At 53.1% G+C, this 19190-nt stretch overlaps 4 protein-coding genes across 4 annotated transcripts; 3 read left to right on the forward strand and 1 right to left on the reverse strand.

Annotated features, from left to right (window-relative positions):
- Window positions 1–7383: 7383 nt before the first annotated feature.
- Window positions 7384–8893, forward strand: DSM5745_07245 (putative HLH transcription factor (Hpa3); the record flags this gene model as incomplete). Its single annotated transcript, XM_026749261.1, has 4 exons — window positions 7384–7483; window positions 7530–8225; window positions 8274–8513; window positions 8568–8893. 4 exons carry the CDS (start codon window positions 7384–7386, stop codon window positions 8891–8893), a joined length of 1362 nt encoding a protein of 453 aa, XP_026602351.1.
- Window positions 8894–10404: 1511 nt separating this feature from the next.
- On the forward strand, window positions 10405–14427 carry DSM5745_07246 (uncharacterized protein; the record flags this gene model as incomplete). The annotated part of the gene is made up of 1 exon (XM_026749262.1): window positions 10405–14427. The coding sequence occupies one exon, from the start codon at window positions 10405–10407 to the stop codon at window positions 14425–14427; it is 4023 nt and encodes a 1340-aa protein (XP_026602352.1).
- Window positions 14428–14987: 560 nt separating this feature from the next.
- On the forward strand, window positions 14988–15862 carry DSM5745_07247 (ceramidase; the record flags this gene model as incomplete). The annotated part of the gene is made up of 4 exons (XM_026749263.1): window positions 14988–15049; window positions 15104–15177; window positions 15228–15371; window positions 15435–15862. 4 exons carry the CDS (start codon window positions 14988–14990, stop codon window positions 15860–15862), a joined length of 708 nt encoding a protein of 235 aa, XP_026602353.1.
- A 367-nt stretch (window positions 15863–16229) lies between these two features.
- Window positions 16230–18637, reverse strand: DSM5745_07248 (5'-methylthioadenosine/S-adenosylhomocysteine nucleosidase family protein; the record flags this gene model as incomplete). Its single annotated transcript, XM_026749264.1, has 2 exons — window positions 16230–18336; window positions 18507–18637. The coding sequence occupies 2 exons, from the start codon at window positions 18635–18637 to the stop codon at window positions 16230–16232; spliced, it is 2238 nt and encodes a 745-aa protein (XP_026602354.1).
- Window positions 18638–19190: the final 553 nt, after the last annotated feature.

The following is a 19190-nucleotide window of genomic DNA, read 5'->3' on the forward strand; positions in this document are numbered from 1 at the left end:
GTCCAGTGGCAGTTGGAGCCGGTAGGGCAGGAGGGAAGCGCTACGGATGCGGGTAAACTCGGGGTCGGAGTCGGAGTCGGAGTTCGGTTGGGTTAAGCTGGCTGGCTACTTTCGAATGGGGTACGGAGGATAGTTTTAGTTTGTGAGTCGCGGGTGAAAGGGATGTTTGGGCTAATCTAGGCTTTTAGGGTGGGATTGTTGTTCTCTGCATGTTAGTTAGGGCTAGGGCGGGGATAACTAACAAGGACCGGTTGAGCAGACTAGAGGAGAATACGTGGACATTGTAGATAGACTACACATTGACAGCGTGCTCGTTGCTAGTATCCATGCTTCTTCAGGCTTTTGGTATATAGTGTAGTACTCCGTATCCGGCAAACTTTGCACGATATGAAGGGAGGTAGGCAAGGTCCTGCTCAGGATTCGAGATCCGGGTGTCCTTCCATACAGAGAGCACTCCAAGTCCAAGGCTCACATGGTTGGAGTTCCCTTATGAGTCAAAGTTGGGCTGTATTCTTCGTTTCAGGTCAATGATGGGCTTGGACAGCGCAGACATCTGCCCATCTGCCCCTCTGCTGTCTGTCTCCATCATCAATATATAGTGACCGGGTGAGCGTGAAACCGAAGATGACTGTGTGATATCTTAGATATAGACCGATTCCAACCCTTGGAACCTTGAATAAGTATCTACTTCTTTTCGGACTGCATTGTCACATTGTGATTTGCCTTTTGCTGCTCAGAACCCCCTCGTCGTATTTTTCCTATCCATAGGCCTATCAATAGAACGGGGTCAAGGGCCCTCCTGCGCACATGGCCAACTACTCCGTAGTCCGTAGTGACTAGTCCGTACCTCGATGATCGACCACATTGCAGCCGTTTGCGGATCCATTTAGCCTGTTTCAAGTCACTCGCATGGCCATGGCTTGACTCTGAGAGTTAAAGGTCCGCAAAGAGCGTCGAACCACAATACTCCGTATAAACTATAAAGCTCGACTGAAACTCGGCAAGACGATACATCAGGTTATGCTTCTACCCTTTGGGCGGAGTACGGTGTGCCCGACATATATTCATCATAGAGCTAAGAGGAAACGCGTCGTAGTCAAACGAGATATTCGTCAACTAAGTAGTCTAAACTCCACCCTCACATGGCCAAAACCCCATGCTCCGTAGAAAACGCCCCATTGCTTCATGGCATGAACTAGACTCGCCGATCTATACCGTGAGTAGACTAACAGTAACCCTAGGCGGCTGAAGGCCTTGTCCTTAGCGCTGCAACGTGGCTAGGAAGTCACGCAGATCAGCGGTAGTCAGAGATAACTCAGATAAGTTGGAACTTGGATCGGTAACACTAACAATAATCAAGAAGCAATTGATGTGAGCTGGAGAAATGATTGTTATGGAGTATGGTTGGTAACGTATGCTTTCTATCTACCGTACGGAGAGTACGGAGTACTTGGAGGATCTACTATTGTCTCGGTCGAATACGAGCCATTGTCCAACAATGTGAGCTACGGTCTACCCTGGGAGTGGAAAAGTGCGAATCTCTACGGAGTACGAGTACTCCTTACATAATGTATGAAAGACAGGAGTTGAGATCGCAGCGCCAGAATTTGTCATTACTCCGTATCAGTATGTACCTGAAAATGGGATCTACGCGCCAACCCAGGACAAGCAAGCAAGCATCGCAAACCGAAGCAGCTGACAGATTGACAGCAGGCTTAGCCGCTTAACTATTGCTCTGTGTAACCGTAATAGAAGTCGGATAGGCCGGCCGCCGTCGTGTTTTTATTTTCTTGGGAGTGGGCTGTGGTGCGCCACGAAATTGTCATTCTGGATTTCTGAGATTTGCCATGTCGCTGGAGTCTGGAGATTTGGGCAGGGCGGTCTGCCCAGAGACCAGATCGGTTGATTGATCTCATTCTGCAGAGTATCGTCGGCACGGAGTCCGGAGTATATGGATACGCGTATATTGAGTAGTGAGTACTGGCGGTTGACTACTGCAGATAAACTAACCGCTCCAGGAAGGTCAATGACGAGGGGACTAGTGGCTAGTGGCTAGTTGCGATAAGTCAGATGTGGATGTGATTGGGATGTGAATGTGATAGGGAACGGTGAAACTGAAGAAAGAACCCTAGTCGGGGTAGCCTTAGCATAGACTCCAAGTCAGGCCCTATCATACGAGTCAAATCATCCCGCCAGCGATCCCTGTCATCAAAACTCTGGGTAAGGGAACCCCGCCTCTTGGCAATTCATAAATCACATTGTGTAGAGTATTCGGGTTGGAGGAGATGCGATGCGATGCATTATTCTGGCTTACCTTTGCTTCGCGCCTCGCCTTGCCCGCCAAATCCCCGCCCTCACTCCAGGCTTGTCTTGACGATACTTCGCGAACTGTTAAATACTTCTACTGATCTCACCACATAGACATGGCAGGCCTCCTCGGCCGCCCGTCACACTAGCACAGCAAGCACGACAACTTGACAAGCAGAGCGCAGCGGAGCATGTGGGCGGCCGACTCCGGCGCGGCCAGAGTATGGCACTATGTAGGCCCAGGTGGATGCATCATGTACTCTGCGGAAAGGATGAGCTGTGTGACCGTGTAAACTCAGTCGCACCAATCCCGGGCTTCGCCGGATCGTTGTTCTGTACTCTGTACCACGAGGCCAAAGGCTGTTTGAGTTTGGGGGAAGAAACGGCTCCATTCGATTCGCTTCTTCTGTTCGTCGAAATTCCCCTGGAAGCCTGGGGTCAAAGCGAAGGCTCGTTGGCATTGGTAACCGGACCGGCTTGTTCGCGACACGATACACAAAGCGGGCAGGGCGTTTAGTTGGAAGTTCCCCGTACGGAGCAGATTCAGCGGAATTGCAGACATTGAGAGGTAGGTGCTCGGTGGTCATTGGATCTTCTCCGAATTCCGTTGGTGTCTCTGCCCAAGTACCTTGTCCTCCGGAGACGGTGATTTTCTCCGCATCCGAAGTCCGTCATACTGGGGAAGACATCGAGAGATCAGTGGACTATCCGCTGCCAGGAGTCTTACCGGCATGAATAGCCTGATCCTGACCAAAATTATAACCAGAGTTTTGGGGCATGGCCGTGGCGTCGCTCAAAAATGGGGCAGCAGGCAAACACGCGGAGGAGGGCCGGGAACCCTTGTTGATCGGCGCGACTATGGATGCACGATTGGAATGGTATGGGCCGGGCTGGGTCGGACGCAGTCAGCATCTGTCATGATGATTGCAGGGTTTGATTGAGTTTGGCCGGGTTTGCCATGCTGCGACGGTGACACTCCCCCATGCTGTGGCGTCTCGGCCTCGGCCTCAAATGACGGATGGTTACAGCGGAGTCGGGATGGGAATGGCATCTGGTGGCTGAATTATTGAAGCCCAAGGATCTTTTCGTGCTTGGCACCCGGAGCGAAGAGCGACAAGAGAGCTTGATTGACCTTGATTCGATGTTGTGTATCTACCGGTGTTCTCGAAGTGTCAGAGAAGACGATCCTCATCTTCGTGTTTATCTCGAATCTTCCTAAATCCCTGCACCGCTCTTTGTTCAATGACTCGAGTCTGGCTCCTGACTCAGGTGTCGGTCATCGTAGACCAGCAAGCAAGGATCAAGACAGCGATACCGATCGACAGCGCCAGCTAAGACTTGAGTCGCTCAGTCGACCGTTGTCGCGAACTGGAGTTTGTCCGCATCGGCAGACAGTAAGGGCCTGAGCACGGACTCAGATCTGCGGAATCGCATTCTTGAGAAAGTTGAGATGGCCTGGATAGCGTGGAGGTAAGGACAGTGCGTGGGCGTAGGCAGCAGCAAGGGAACATTGTCCGCCCATGTTTCTTGCATGGCGAGCCACCACGCAGTCGGCATATGACTAGAGCATGATGTTGCAGCTGGCAAACATTATTGAAACAATACGACGGGAACTGCTGCTTAGCGGCGATCATTCCACGCCCGCGCCATGGATGCCAGTTGCCATGTGTCGAGTCAAAGGAGAATGTTAATGGGCTGCTGTTAAACTCTGCTGCGGATCTTCCTGGCCTGACCTTATCTGTCAAGAGTCAAGACTCAAGAGGATGTCTAAGAGGCTAAGACAATGATTGGCCGCTCCCGCATTCTTCAGAATCTTCACAAAGACACGAGTCGGATGATGATCCCGGTAGCTCGTTCATCCTGCATTGCATCAACAACGCAAGGAGGCCATGCTGATTACGTGGCTGACAAAGACGTGATGATGGCTCATGTCTGGCATTCGCATCCCTTGAACCCCTGGAGTCGATCGCAGGCACGTGAATCCAGATCTCCATCTCACCTTTTGCTCCATGACCTGTTGGTCAGAACTAACAAGGTTCTGCACAGTCATACCGATGATAGCGCCCAGGCCCTGCGTCACCCTCCAACCTTCCATCCAGTCATTCCGAACTCTACCACATAGATGCGACCGTTAACGTGCTGGGAGCTCCCCCATCTGGCCCGTGGAACTGATCGATCCTCGCTGCGTCCCACTTGCCGTCTGACTGGGCTCTTGACTCGGGGCATTGTTCCACTCCAGCCGTAGCACCTACCGGGATAGGAAAGACCGTCGATGACTAAAATGGCCCTGTTTTCTACGATGGCCCCGTCAGAATATTCGCCCGCGATCCAGACTTTCAGACTGTGAGCGGGTCAGCCCGGCGCCCGATGCTAGCTCCTACAGCAGTTAGCCGCGCAACTACATCACACTAGCCAGCTTTTAGGCCATCATCTGCTCGCAGGTGCAGTTGTTGCACAAAAGTCCATCGTGGCCGCGCTCTCGTTCGCTCGCCCACATGTTACAGCCGGTCCGGTGGTGTGGGGTATGGCGCGAAGGATGCATCGCAGTCAGACGGTGGCATGGCAGTCCCTGTCCCCTGCCACGGATCTGCGCCAGAATTGCCCAAGCCAGGCCCCACGATTACCCAACTCCGGCATGGCTCCTGGGACTGCGCCGTGGTCCGTGGTCTTGATAAACCCAGCCTGCATCTGATGACCTGCCATCAACGGGTCATTCCAATGTTATCACTGAGGATAGGCTAGGGATAGGCCAGGAACCTCGCCGCATAGGGCAGACCGGCAGAGGTGAAGATTACGTCCCTTCAGGAGCATAACCCTCGATTTGCGCGGAGTATGAAGAGCCATGGGCGGTGCTCGCAAATTCGGCCTTTCCTTTGTCCGTCGATCCTCTCCCATGTGGAGAGAGTGAGACTGTCGAAAAAAAAAATACCAACGAGTGGCCGAATTCTGGTGCCTGGCATTAATCTGTCGACATTATGCGCCCGCGTCACTCTATTCGCTGCTGGCGGATTGTGCAGCAGCTGCGGCTGGACACGAGTCCGAATCCACCCCAGAAACTGCCTCGTGGCGGTGGATAGCGGGCTTTGGGCTGTCGAATTTCTTTCCCTCCATAATTCGGTCCGCAGTAGTGCGAATCAGTTAGATGCTTGGCCGCTTCGCCTCTTCTTGCCTCGCCTTCTTTTGTTTCACTGTGGCCGAGCCCGTCCGAAGCTCCGGAAGTATAGGCCGGAGTGATATACCACGGAGGCTTCCTCGGCTCAAAGGTCCATGACAGCTCAACTACGGAATAGACGGCAGTTGGCCAGTCCACGAGGCAGAGCTTGGATGGGCCGCCAAGAAGAACCTATCAGTATGCTGTGCTCAATTTGCGGTGGTTTGTTCCGTAGTTCCTGCGCAGTGCGACTCTCTCTAGGCGCTCTCTGGGGCGGAATTGTCTGAACATTCAGGCCGTACCGCCGTAGGTAGCACGCAACGTTTAAGTAGATAGTCAGAACCCCGGTAGACGGCCAGAAGTCAAGACAAACCTACCAGACCCGATTGAATCTGGACTCGGGAACGGGCTCCTGGTTGGCACGTTGGTGGCTGCGATACGGAAATTGGAGCAGGAGCGTCCACTGCATCATTCTTAACCTTTCATTTCGGTCGTCATCAGCTCGATCAAAAAGGAAATAATAACCAAAATATTCAGGAAAAAGAAAAAGTGCCCTCCTGTCATCAGCTCTTCCTTGCCCTCTCTAAATATCTTCCAAATCTCTATCTTCACCTTACTTCTTCTTGTACTCCTTTGCGGAAGAAGAACACCACTACTGTCCAGCTTAGTTGCCTGCACGGTAGCACTCAGTACTATCTAGATACGGCCAGGAGTTTTTCCTCGACTCGGCCTCGAGTATCAGGAATCCGTTCCCATTTCCATCTATCGCTTCTTCAGGCCCTTCCGACCCTGGTCTCAACTCGAGAGCTCAGAATTCTGCCGGACCAGTGTCGAACGCCCGACGGAATTTGTCTTTGTCACGACTCGCCAGTGTGACCCTCGCAATCTCCCTCCCTTCCTTTCCCCTCCGTCGTCCAGACTCCACGGTCCATAATATTGCACTTTTCTCTTCTCTTCCTAGTGACTCAGCTCCTTGCGCTTGTCCGCTCAGCTTCGGCCTGGCTGATCACTACTTCTGCACGTCGGCGCCTTTGCCCTAAAAGTGCTCCCTGCCCAATTGTTCGTGCTTCTAGATCTCGTGCCACGTTCTCCCCCGAAACGTTTGCACTAAAGGTAAGCGACCCGCTCTGCTCGCTCTCTGCAAACCAACTCTCCTAGGATCTTGAGATTATTATCCTCTATCTCTCAATCAACGCTCGTTCGACTTGACAATTTTATTTCCATTATTATTATTCGTGACTAAAACTCGGACGCTGTTCGAATAGATTTTTGGACGTCCCCCACTATTTTCCTCTCGTTCGCTTCCGTATTCCAGTCGTATTACCACGTCCCGCCTCCGTTCCCCGACGACCATCGACGGCCTTCCTTCACGCATCCTTCCTTCCCTTGCAGATTCTGTTCCCTCGACCCCGGCCTCTATCGCTTTTCGATCTCGCCACCGATTTTCTTCCTTAGTCCTCTTCGACCCACAAATCGCCGTCCGTTTACATTGACCTCCGTTGTCTGCGAGAACTTGGAAGGGGTAACTCGAGCGCATCGCAAACCGGAGTTGATTCGAGGGTGGAACTACAAATCCGGCCTCTGAAGAAGGGAACTGTGTTTGGCTTTGCGTTTACATCAGATTCGCGCATTCCAGAAGATACCCACGCGGCCTCTACCTCGCTCGGATATCTTGCATGAGACTTGCGACGAACCGGTAATTGATACATCACCTCGAGACTTTTTCTCCGTGTTGGAACATGAGATAATACACTCGTCTGGACATTTTCGACTTTTCATCTCTCGACTAGACACTCATTTACCTACCCATCTTTGCAATGGACCCAGCTCTGAACCACCGGCCATGGCCGTACAATGGGGTGCACAATCCTCCTGCCACGACGTCTTCTACGACTCTCCCTTCGATATCCACCCTAACCGCCACGATGGGCCACACCCCAGCACCAGCGGAGAAATCGCCTGGTAATGCGTCGTTGAACACAGTCGAACGTGATTCAGGGAATTGGTCCATGCCTCAAAGTACAAGTAAGTCCACCGCGACATTCCCAAAGCGCGCCATTGACTGGTCTAGGATCGTCGACCTACTCTACAGCGACAAATGGAACAGGCAACCAGCCTACCCTCTCCTTCCTAACGTCGTCACAACCCTCGCCCCAACGTGGCTCATATGTTTCGGACCGATCTCCTTATGACCAGTCGCACAACACTACACCCCCGTCGGCGGGAGCCCAACCATCGCCGAACTTTGCCTCGCAACCCGCTACCGCATTACCCTCTCTAAACCAGAACTACGAGACCCCGTCCCACCGCAACAGTGTAGCGGACCCAATCGAATCCCGTCGGAGCAGCGTGGACAGCAGGATGAACCAGGGAATCAGCTCATTGGCCATCAACCCGACTTCTCCATATCATAGCACGAACGCCTCGCAGACATCCATCGTATCGAGCTTGCAAAGAGAGCGCGGAATAGATAACAATGTATACCGGGGGCCTCGCTACTCAGGGACTTCACCCTTGTCTCCGTTGTCAGCGCGGGAACACCGTGGGTTTGCGGCTGGCCGCACTGCGCCCGCTATCTCGTCCAATCCTCGCTCAGAAATTTACAACGCCGAGGCACCGACCGCCGGTCTCGCTTATGCCTTTCCCGACCCGGATGTTTCGACGCGGCAGGATTCGTTCGATAGAGCGTCCTTCTCTCGCAAGCCGAGTGCGACGGAATCTTTATACAGCAATTACTCCGAGTCACGATTGCCTCACGGCCAACATGGTAAGCGACAATTGTATCCGAAGAGAGAACAGCGCTAACCCACTGTAGAGCTACCCCCTAATGTGCACCACCACACTTTGCAGCATAAGCAAGTCCGTGGTCTAATCGGGGAAGCGGAACAACATGCTGGCAGCACCCCCTACAGCAGAACTCCGGAACTTAGGGTGACGCATAAACTGGCTGAGAGAAAGCGTCGCAGTGAGATGAAGGATTGCTTTGAGGCCTTGCGTCTCCGTCTCCCATCGAACCAAAACAACAAGTCCAGTAAATGGGAGACTCTCACAAGAGGTAAGCACATTTCGCAGCCACTTTATAGTCGACCATGAACTGACATTGGGGTAGCAATTGAGTATATCAACACCCTGGAGAAACAGCTTTCAAGCTGCCGCAGGGACAATGAAATTTTGCTCCAAGAAATTCAAGAAGCGCGACACCAACTCAATCAGCAACAACCAAACGGGCACTCTCGAGCGGCGCCAATCTTCGAGCACCACCCGATGCCCGCGCAGACGAATGGCCAGGTGCAAAGCCACGCGCACGGGCCAGTTTATACTGGTTACAATGGAGCGCCCGGCATGGCAGAGGAGCAACCGCGTACTTTGCCTCCGCTGATCAACGGCTCTGTTGCCCCCATGCAAGGCGTGCAGTACAGTGACGACCGCCGATAGGTGTCCGGTTAATCTTTACGTCTGCCCGAGTCCGCACCGCCTAACGTATAGGTCGTTATTGACCGGTTATAGCGGCACCTGAAGTGACCGCGCAATGCTTCCCTCGTTAGCTGCATTAGAGCAGTGGGAAGTACGTCCGTCAAAGACCAATAGTTGGAGGCGCTGAGCATCCTATTCGAAATGTCTACGAGTACGAGACTGCGATTACGTCCACGTTGACCTGAGGCATTTACGACATTCGCTTTGACTTCTCTTTTGTCTCTCTCGCGTTATCCGTAGATGGGTGGCATCTTTGAGCGATGATTTTTATAGCCGACATCACCTTCCGCGACAAGGTCGATGGAGGACATGACTGTATTTTTCTTGCGTACATATACATCTGCTTGCATCATGACGCGGGTTCGATGTACTTTGCATTGGGTGGGTATACCTGGTGAATCGGATGCTTGATGCTCGAAGTTTCAGGAGTTGGACTCCGCCATGGAGCTGGGTTGGATTATGGCTGTCGTTAGCAGAATGAACGGTATCGAGGCGTCTGGGAGTCATCTTCATAGGCGCCGTGGGATCCAAAATATGAAGCAAGAATAGAAGCCTCCAAATTCCCTCCATCAAGTAGATCGACAATGCAATTGACCTGAAACCGCGCTGCAGCCAATCACCGCTGCGGAACCAAAATAGGTCTTCAGAGCGCCGCCATGGACTCGCTCCCGAGCACGGCGCTTACAGCTACACCTCCCTGCGATCCACGGCCAATCCTCGACTTCTGCAGCTCTGCTCTGCAGTTTGTGTCTTCAAGTCTTGTCCAATGAGCTGCGTCCAAGCTGTCTTGGACGTCTCCCGTCCTGCGGATCGAGAGTCGCGGAGATTTGTATCTGCAGACCGGCCATCCACAGCATGTCATTCACCCAGTCCAGGGCCTCGACCATCCATGCCTGATGCTTGCTCTGGTTGAGATAAACAAAATGCGCGCGTGCTGCTCTTCTGCATCTTCTCCTTGTCCTCCTCTTCCAGTGTCACCTCCATAATTCGAACACCCTCACTTTCTTTCTTTGCCTGCCTCTTACAGCATCGACACCCATGGCCCTTGAATGACAATAGCTGGCTGTTGCGTCGGGTTCTAGGTACAGGAGGGGCGATCCTTGGTTGGCATTGTTCTCTTCTTCTTTCATTAATTGTGTTTTGTTTCATTCATTCACGGCGTCGGTCTTGGGCTGCCTCACCTTAAAGTTTTCCTTTCAGTTGTGCCGCATAAACGCTCTAGACCGTTTCAGTCTTTGCATCGCATTTGCATGGTTGGGTCTTCTGGTCGGCAGGTCTTTTGTTTTGCTCGCCTCTTTGTCTGTATGAGGGGAGTGTAGTCTTGGTCTTTTGTAGGTGCGTCTCCCGTCTGATCTTCCATTCCACTTACCTATCGTCCTCACATAACACAACCTACCATGAAATGACAAGCCATAACATGACTAACACTATTAACGATGGTCAGCCTCCAGCTCCGCAGACTCAAGCGAAGAATGCCACTCGCTCTAAACTCAAGCTCAGGCTCGAGCTCCGGTCCAGAAAGGCCACGGGCCCAACTTACAATCCCCACAGTCCCCAAGTTTCCGCTGTCGTCGCCCATCACAGATGAGATTGCCAGTCCGGCGGGCACGTCCGAGGAGTCCTTTGAAGAGGACCGGGACACGGAGCGCAACCCGCCGTACGAAGTTCTGTCCAAAGTGCAGAGCAGGAATCCGTTTGTGTCGAATGCTAGTAACGTGGCGCCGGCGGATCGGATCAGGGAGTTTGAACAGAGTGTTACGGGCCATGTACATACTGTTTCTCCGGAGAGAGACAGGGAGAGGGAGAGACCGGTTGGATTGAACTTGGAAATTCCGGGGTCTGCCCGCGCGCCGCAACCACAGCCGCGAAAAGATACGACCGGGGCGTTTGTGGATTTGAATGACCTCAAGATTCTCTCGCAGGCGAGAGAGGAGGAACGGGCGGCGCGGAAGGTCAAGGGGATATTGAAGAAGGACGACGGCAAGAAGGAGAAGGGGGATACGAGGGGATTTCAGCGGCTACAAGATGACCCTTCGGATTCGGGGTTTGGGCATCATGGAAAAAGAGCGTCGCTGCTCGATGCCATGTCTCGGGTCTCTAGGAAGAAAGTCAGAGACGACGGTATTTCGCCAACAGACCGGCCGATCATGATTGGATTCTCGGTGCCATATGACTCGCCCGAGCTTCAAGACGTGAAAGAGAAAGAGATTGACAGTGCAGGAACACAACATACTCCGCTTACGCCTTCGATTATAGTCACCCCGGCCAAGGAGGACAGTTTCTGGAATCATCTGCGGCCGCAGAATGCGAACTCGCACGCGCGCCCAAGAGCAGCGTCTAGCGTTTACTCGCAGCCTTCGCCGCATCTAGGGCTCGATGATGCACCGCCTGTACCTGCGCTTCCAGCGTTCTACTCCACGGGCAACGATACAGCGACTGCAGGGGTGTCTAGCTCTGTTCGAAAACGCCGCTCGATGTCTACTGGTGCAGTCGACGAGAAAAGCGAGGAACAACCACGTGGACGGCCTCGATCTCAATCGAATGAGAAGGCTCCCCGACTGTCTGACCGGCTGACCATCAACACATCGCTGAACGCGCGAGCTTCTCAGGGATGGTGGAACTATCTTCTTTCGCCGCTATTGAGCGCCAGCTCGCTTCTGAGTCCGAAGACTCCGACGACAGTCAAGACACGGCCACCTTTACCGCCCATATCAACTGGAACAAGCTCAACAGGCTTGTCGGACGAATGGTGGGACGAAAAGGAGAAGTGGGAGGAGAAAGAGAAGGAGAAGGAAAAAGAGATAGAGAGGTCGTATTTCTCACCTGATACCCCTGAGGCAACGCGTCGGGTATCTAGCTGGCAGAACATGAACGGCAACCCTTTTGCCGACTTTGACTGGAGTATAGATGAGCAGCAACGGTTTCAAAATCATGATCAGAGCCCTGAAGGACAGGAACGAGTAGCGTCGATGATGTTTGCTGGCCAGACAATCGAGGGTTCCGCGGCGGAATACTACCAGGCTTGTGCGTATGAGGTGTTCAGCACAACTCCGTACTTCGAGTGCATTAATCACGTCTGTTCGATCACACCGAAGGATAAGATCGCAGTCGTTGGTGCGGATGACCAAGATCAGCATCATGACACGCAGGGAGCAAGAGGCCTTTTGATTGATGTGGATGATATGCCTCGTTCTCATAATCTGGAGTCGCCGGGATCTGGGATCACGTCTATCAATTCGAGTCCGTCAGATGATGCAAGTAGACTGTCTAAGGAACTGGGAGGAGGATCACGAGTGCCTCCAAGTGAGGGCGCACTCGGAACTCCAAAGATCAACTCTCCTACACATACAAGACACCCAGGCTCGCCGGTGCCTACTAATCCTTTTGGACAACCTCGAGGGTTTTCACCACCACCAACGCAACCTCCTCATCAGCCAGAGCCGTCATCAACAAATCCATTCGAGCAACCAAGAGGATTCACACCACCACCGCCGCAACCAACTTTCCAACCTCCTCTGCCTGCAAATATCCATATAGAAACCGCCGCCGCTCCACCCCCGGCTAATATCCATATAGAAGCGCCGCCAGCTCAGCCTACTCCGAACATTCATTATGGAGCTCCTGCACCTGCACCCGTCACTTACGACGTCCCGGGGCCCTATGAAACGTCTAGGGCTCCCAATCCTTTTGAGCCCGCCCCCCAACCTCCCGTGCTTGCTTCTATGCCAGAGCCTGCTCCAGCGCCAACGCCAGCACCTCGCTCAATCAACCGCACCGCTCCCCCTCCCATCTCCATGCCTTCTCCCGATCAAATGCCTCCGCCAAGCTACGGCGCACAAGCACACTCGCCCTACCCCCGCTCCCCAGAAAGCCTCCAGGAGTCTACAGCAAGAGGCGCCGTCCGCCTCTCACACTTGTCCATGCCACCAGGCCCAGCCCCCGCCTACACTCCTCACGACAATGCCGCCCTCCCACCACGCGCCGTCCCCATAACGCGTGACATCCTGTCCCATCCCGTCTCAGAGCGCGACCGAATCGAATCTCGCCGGCAGCGCTACGAGCGCGAAGACGCCCTAGCCCACAAAGCCGGCGGCTTCTGGCGCGGCCGCGGCCCCTTCAGCGCCAAAGGCTGTTTCGGGCGAGGCGGACGCGAAGGCCGACTCCGCCGCCGCTGGTACGCCATAATCTGCCTGTTCTTCCTGGTCATCGTAATCGTCGCAATCCTCCTCGCGATCTTCCTGACCAGAAAGGGCGACAATACACCCGTGCAATCGGCCTGGCTGAATCTGACGGGGTATCCGCCCATGCCGACGGGGATATCAACTATCGCGGGACCAGAGAATACAGTGCAGGACTCTGGGTGCATTACGCCGAGCTCGATGTGGAGCTGTGCATTGCCGAAGGACCAGCATGAGGCGAATGAGCCGTATGCGGCTAATCAGCCGAATTTTCGTGTTGAAATCCGCTTCCAGAATGGGAGTTATGAGCATAGTACGGTGCCGATTACGAAGCGCTCGATGCTCGATAAGAGGAGCGCGTATCAACTGTTCAACCCTAAACCGGATCCACCGAGTACAGACGAAATGGCATTCCTGGGCCAGTACACGGATAATACGTCTACTCCGTACGCAGGCGAGGAAACGCCATTCTACATCACCGTCCTCTCAGCGGAATACCTCTCCTCCTCAAAATCCTCCTCGACCAACCACACCAAACGCGACAAGTCCAACTCCACCTCCTCATCCAACAACTCAACATCCTCCTTCCCCGACGTAACAGACCTAGTCCCCTCCCCCGCAAAGGACTCATCCGGCACCGCGGCAGCCGCAACTCTCTACCCCCTCCCCTCCTCCCAACCAATCCGCCTCTTCAACCGCGGCAAGAAAGACGAGCACTACGGCTTCTACAGCTACTTCGACAAGTCCATTTTCCTGGCATCCCGAACAGCACTCACGGGCGTTGTAGCGAGCAACAAAAACGACGGCAACGGCGGGTCCACAAAGAACGAGGCGAACGTCCGCTGCACATGGGCGCAGACGCGCTTCCTCGTGCAGATCTGGACGAAGGGCGACGCACTGGGCCGGAACCTCATGGCGCGCTCGGCGAATGGTACCACCAATTCGACTTCAACCTCAACGTCAGAAAGCAAAGCCGCCTCCTCAGCAACGGACTTCACGCGCCCCGGCTCGTTCCCATACCCGATCACCATAACGCTCGACCGGCACGGCGGCGACGCCGAGAAAAAGAACCTGTATTGCTATGGTCTGGTCGATGGGGCGCGGTATAACGCGTCGGCCGTGAAGCTGCAGATGGAGAACCGGGCGTGGAATGGGGCGATTGTGAATCGGGCGCCGGGGATCTTTAATATGGGGTCGGCGAATTCTACGACTGACGACGACGATGGGGATAAGGGTAAGGATAAGGATTACGGCGGGTATGATGGGGGCGTGGGCGGGTGTAGGTGTCAGTGGGTTAATTGGGTTGGGGCGCTTTGAGGCCTTGCTATTTCTTCAGGCGTGGAGTTGGTAGATAGATCTTCTTCTTGTATACTAGTAATGATGAGCGAGTGAGTGAATGATAACGTCCAGTCAGTCTATCAGTCAATCTTCGATGCAATCTGAGGCTCGTTAGGCTAGATTACGGGCAAGCAGGCAGCCAACCCTAAGTTTGCCAAACCATGTAGGTGGATCACTCCTTCCACAAAAGACAGCAACAGCTTCTGAATTCTCGGTTCTTTTGGCAGCTGTAGTCCGACAAGCATTGAGCAATGAGCATAAAATGCCAATCACAGCGTCTCGGGGCATCTAAGGAACTGAATGGGAAGTTGGAACGAAGGCTGGACGCCGCCTATACCGACAATATGGAAGCCTATCAAAGGCGACTACAATCCGAACTGAATCAAAGCTGCTAATCTTAATAGCGAATTGATGGTGCCTGATCTTGACCGCGTCAGGTTGGTATAAATCACCTGTTCTCCCTTCACGCTTAGTTCGTGCTTTGATTCTTCGAGAGGATACCTACTCCTTAGCTATATAGGTATACCAACAACTCCGCGATGAATGATTTCCACGCCGTAGAGCCCTTACGGTTCTGGGGCCCTCCGACTTCAAAAGCCAAGTGAGTCTGTCGGTTTTGCATCATTTTTTCTTTTTTGATCTAATCTGGACAAAGTTTCTGCGAGATGGACTACGCCATCAGCAGATACATTGCCGAGTTTATCAACAGTCTGTCAAATATCGTCTACGGTACGTGGCATGGTATACCATTCGCGAGCGCCACTGATCATGTATGCCAGTAATCTATGGCATCTACGGACTGCGCAAGCTCAAGCTGAGAGACAATGGCGATCTGCTGCGTGCGCTTCCATACTGGGGTCTAATGGCGGTCGGACTCTGCTCATTTGCAGTCCACGTCAGCCTCAAATATAACACTCAAATGAGTATGTACTACATACCCCATATGACAGCGACGGACATCGTCTAACCTCCCCTCGCTTCATCAGTGGACGACCTCTCCATGCATTTCGCCACAACCCCAGTCCTCCACCGCGTCTTGACGGCCAATTCCACCCGCCGGAACTCAATCACCACGGCCATTCTGCTGGGCTCCATATTGTTCTCCTTAATAGCATACCACATGTTAGCCGATGAGCTGGTCCTGCATTCAGTGTCCTTCGTCGCTGCGATAACGCTCATTGGGGTCTACAGTATGCGCCTTGTTAACACCCGAACGCTCCCGGGCTCAGCTGTCCGGAGAGAGATTTGGGGCATGGTGAGATTTGGGGCAGCGATATTCGATCTGGGATACTGGCTCTGGCTGCTTGATCAGTGGGCCTGCGCATTGCTGAAAGATATTCGAGAGGGGATAGGTCTCCCTTGGGCATTTCTATTGGAGCTTCACGGGTGGTACGTATCAGATCCGCATCCTTGATATGACCAAACATTGACCGGATGGGATGATATAGGTGGCATGTTTGTACAGGTATAGGAGCTTATGTCTTCATCGCTGTTGTAGATCACTTGGTCTCCGGCGAGGAACATGGAAATATTGATCAATCAATTGCCTGGCCCGCTTCATGGGCTTCGAAGTCCGTCTTTGCTGGATCAGCACTGGTCGCGGCTGAGGAGACTACTGACAAACAGAATTGATGTTTTGTACACGAGCCAATGATGTAGTACAGTGAGGCGCCGTTTGGATGTTCGTTGTTCTTCCCGGGTCAGAGACTCTGGACCCGAGTCGGTCTTGTTCTTTTGTACGTCGTCTGTATTAGAGAGCAAGGCGCTATTATCTCTCCAAGCTATACCCTGTCGGTTCGAACATATCTTTCCAGAACCGCCTTCATAGCTGCAGCGGCTGTGCCGCAGGCAAATGTCTGCCAGTCTTTGTTCTTGTGACTATCGGCATAATCGCAGACACCCTTGATAATCACAGAAGGCAGGCTATTCCAAACTCCGGATCCTTCCATTTCAAACGCGATTACATTTTCAAGCCGAGCAATCTCGTCTCTATCTTCGCCTGACCTCATCACAGAATCGCCTGATGCAATAGCGCCGAAGTGGATGGCCGGTCTGTAGGGTTCGCGATGCTTTTGTTGCCTTGATAGTCGCTGTCGGGGAACGAGGAACCTGTCCTCACAGTGGAGAGTGCTGCATGATGCTGTCAAGGCTTCGTCACAGACGGGATGGGACTTTGCGTAGCAGGCGCGGCATGTTTTGCACCGGCTCCCTCGAAGTTGATACTGATGCTTGTGTCGATATGAGGCTCGGAAGAGCTTGTCTTTGGAAGCACCGGGATAGACATATTCCCCTTCCTGGCCCTTACTTTGTACGTCAGCGAAATAGTGTGCTGTGCGCTCTTCGAGGCGTTGCGATTGGAATTTCGTCTGTAATGTGCCCATGAACCCTAAAATGCTCGGACTCGCACGTCCTTCTCCATTGTTGGTATCCCTTTTCCTTCTGGTTCCATCAGGAAATCTCCTGACTAGATCATATTCAACAACGTGGGTGCTAATTATAACGTCCCCGAGTATGATCTCTTGACCACTAGCCTTAGGAGCACCACCGCAGATACCGACAAGAAGAGCCAGTCGAATGCCGCCGTAGCTGGATCGAAAGCTAGCTGCTGCCCTTGCGGCGTTGACCTTGCCCATTCCTGGAAGAAGGACGAGCACAACGGTATGTTGGTGGATTCTGCCAGTGAGGTAGGTGTTTTCATCTCCTGGTGCCCTTCCATATGAGTCGCCTTCATCATCCCAATACTCGTCAAAGAGAAGCGCCACCGCGTCATATTCTTGTTTCAGTGCACATATTATCGCGATCTCGAATTCAGCTCGACGCGAAGGGGGTGGAGAGTGTAAGCCTGATGAGAATTGGGATGATGGTAGATTTATTGAAGGAGAGGAAGCAGTATGAGGCAATTGAGGCAGTGCGGAGGAGAGCATTTTGTGACCAAAATAGCCAGTAGTTCCGATGCCTGGTGGCAATGAAGCGGCGGGGGCCTGCAGTGTCACGGTCTGTGTAGCGGTCCCTAGATCCATGCTAGAAGCTTTTGTATCCAACATCTCCAAGGAGATAAACTCCTGACATGAGTTATGAAGCTCCTCCTCCAACGGTCGAACAATGGTCTCGTAGATCCGAGTACGAAAGTCTGCAGCAGTCTCAGTCTCTGCAGTTGTGAAGTCCTCGTACAGACAGGCATTGATCGCCTCGCGGTAGTGCTTGCTCCAGATGTAAGGCCTGCGCTTCTTGAATACCTCGCATGCCTTTGCGTATTGGTCATCAACCGACGTGATTTCATTGATGCAACCCGGGACCGATTCGAGCGACCTTCCCAGGTCTATTTCCAGAAGAGTCACCCCAAACTCAAGAATACTTGGATATCGATGAAGTAAACTGTCTCCATCCATGGATGGCCCATGATCTGCGCTGCAACTGAACCGAAGGAATGGTTGCAACGGAACGGAGCCGGCTTTGGTGAAGAACAAGATGTTGTGCCTGGTCCACCCACGGTCCCCCAGCCAGGATCCGTCGTAGAAATAAAACAGAGAGTATGCCAAGATCACGGCAAGCACCAGCTTCTCTACCGCGCTCCACTCAGACACCCCTGCTGAGAGCAGCTGATGCAGGGTAACGGAATCCATGCATTCAAAGGAGCTCTGCCGCTCGCTAGTGCGATGCTGCCAAAGCTTTCCAGCGTCCAAAACAAAGTTGAACCGGAATACTTGAGCAATATGTGCAACGCCAAGCGACTTGCAGAGAAATTGTATCACATTCGGCTTCTCGAGGTACCACTGAGGCCGGGCTGGAATCTCAAGTGCAACTTCTCCAGGCGTATCAGGTCTATGTCCCGCGTCAGTCCTCACCTCGCTGATGTCGTATAAAGACCAGCCTACCTGTGATCGTGTGCTAGAACGTCTAGCTCAGCCCATCCTCCGCTGTTCGTGTCCAGGGCGCATAGAACCTCGATGTTGTAACCATTTATAGCCGCACTTCGCCCAAGATACGTGGATAGCGCGAGTCTCGCCTCGAACTCAGGATGGATCTTGCAAGTCTCGGATTGACATGCGGAGACATACTTAAAAAGGCCATCCGCCAGGTCCCAGAAACCCGATGGTGGTTCTCTCCGCCGTCTCGGTGTTGTGTGAACGTGGACACCTTCCAATGCGTCCGAAAACACTGCGGTGAGCGTATCTATGCAGTCTGCCATTGTTGCCGTTGCTTCCTCGACCTTTTTCTTCTCTAAATCTAGCAAGCGTATGGACTCAAGTCTTTTCTCGGGTGTCGGCTCGGACCCGTGCACGCAACGTACGAGTGCTCGCAGGCGACAAAACCTCAATTCCTGTGGGGGGTTCAAGTCAGCCCTAAAATAGTCAAGCCAGGGTATATAGGGTTATTTTCAGAGGAGAGGGAGTTAACCTACACTGCCTCGCTTGTCGTCAACCCTGTCCGAGCACAGCATTTCTAAGCGTTCTAGAACCGCCTCCACATGAGGTCCTATTGAGCTCCATTCCGATGGCTGGACGGTGGTAAGTTGATGCCGCAGAAGGATAACCGCGGTGCGAAATTGTATTGGGAAGGACTGGTGGGCTATTTTGTCTTTCGTGCTCTTTCCGGTCTGCGGATAGCTGAGCTTCTGCAGGACGGAGAGGACATCAAGGAGAAGGATCTGATTATCGTGGGGAAGCATGAATCCGAATAGATATCATGGAAACTGCGGCCATGGAATCGATGGGTTGATGAGGATGGTGAGGCCTGACAGC

The sequence above is a fragment of the Aspergillus mulundensis genome (assembly GCF_003369625.1).
Source record: "Aspergillus mulundensis strain DSM 5745 chromosome Unknown scaffold_7, whole genome shotgun sequence".
Taxonomy (NCBI): Eukaryota; Fungi; Ascomycota; class Eurotiomycetes; order Eurotiales; family Aspergillaceae; genus Aspergillus; species Aspergillus mulundensis.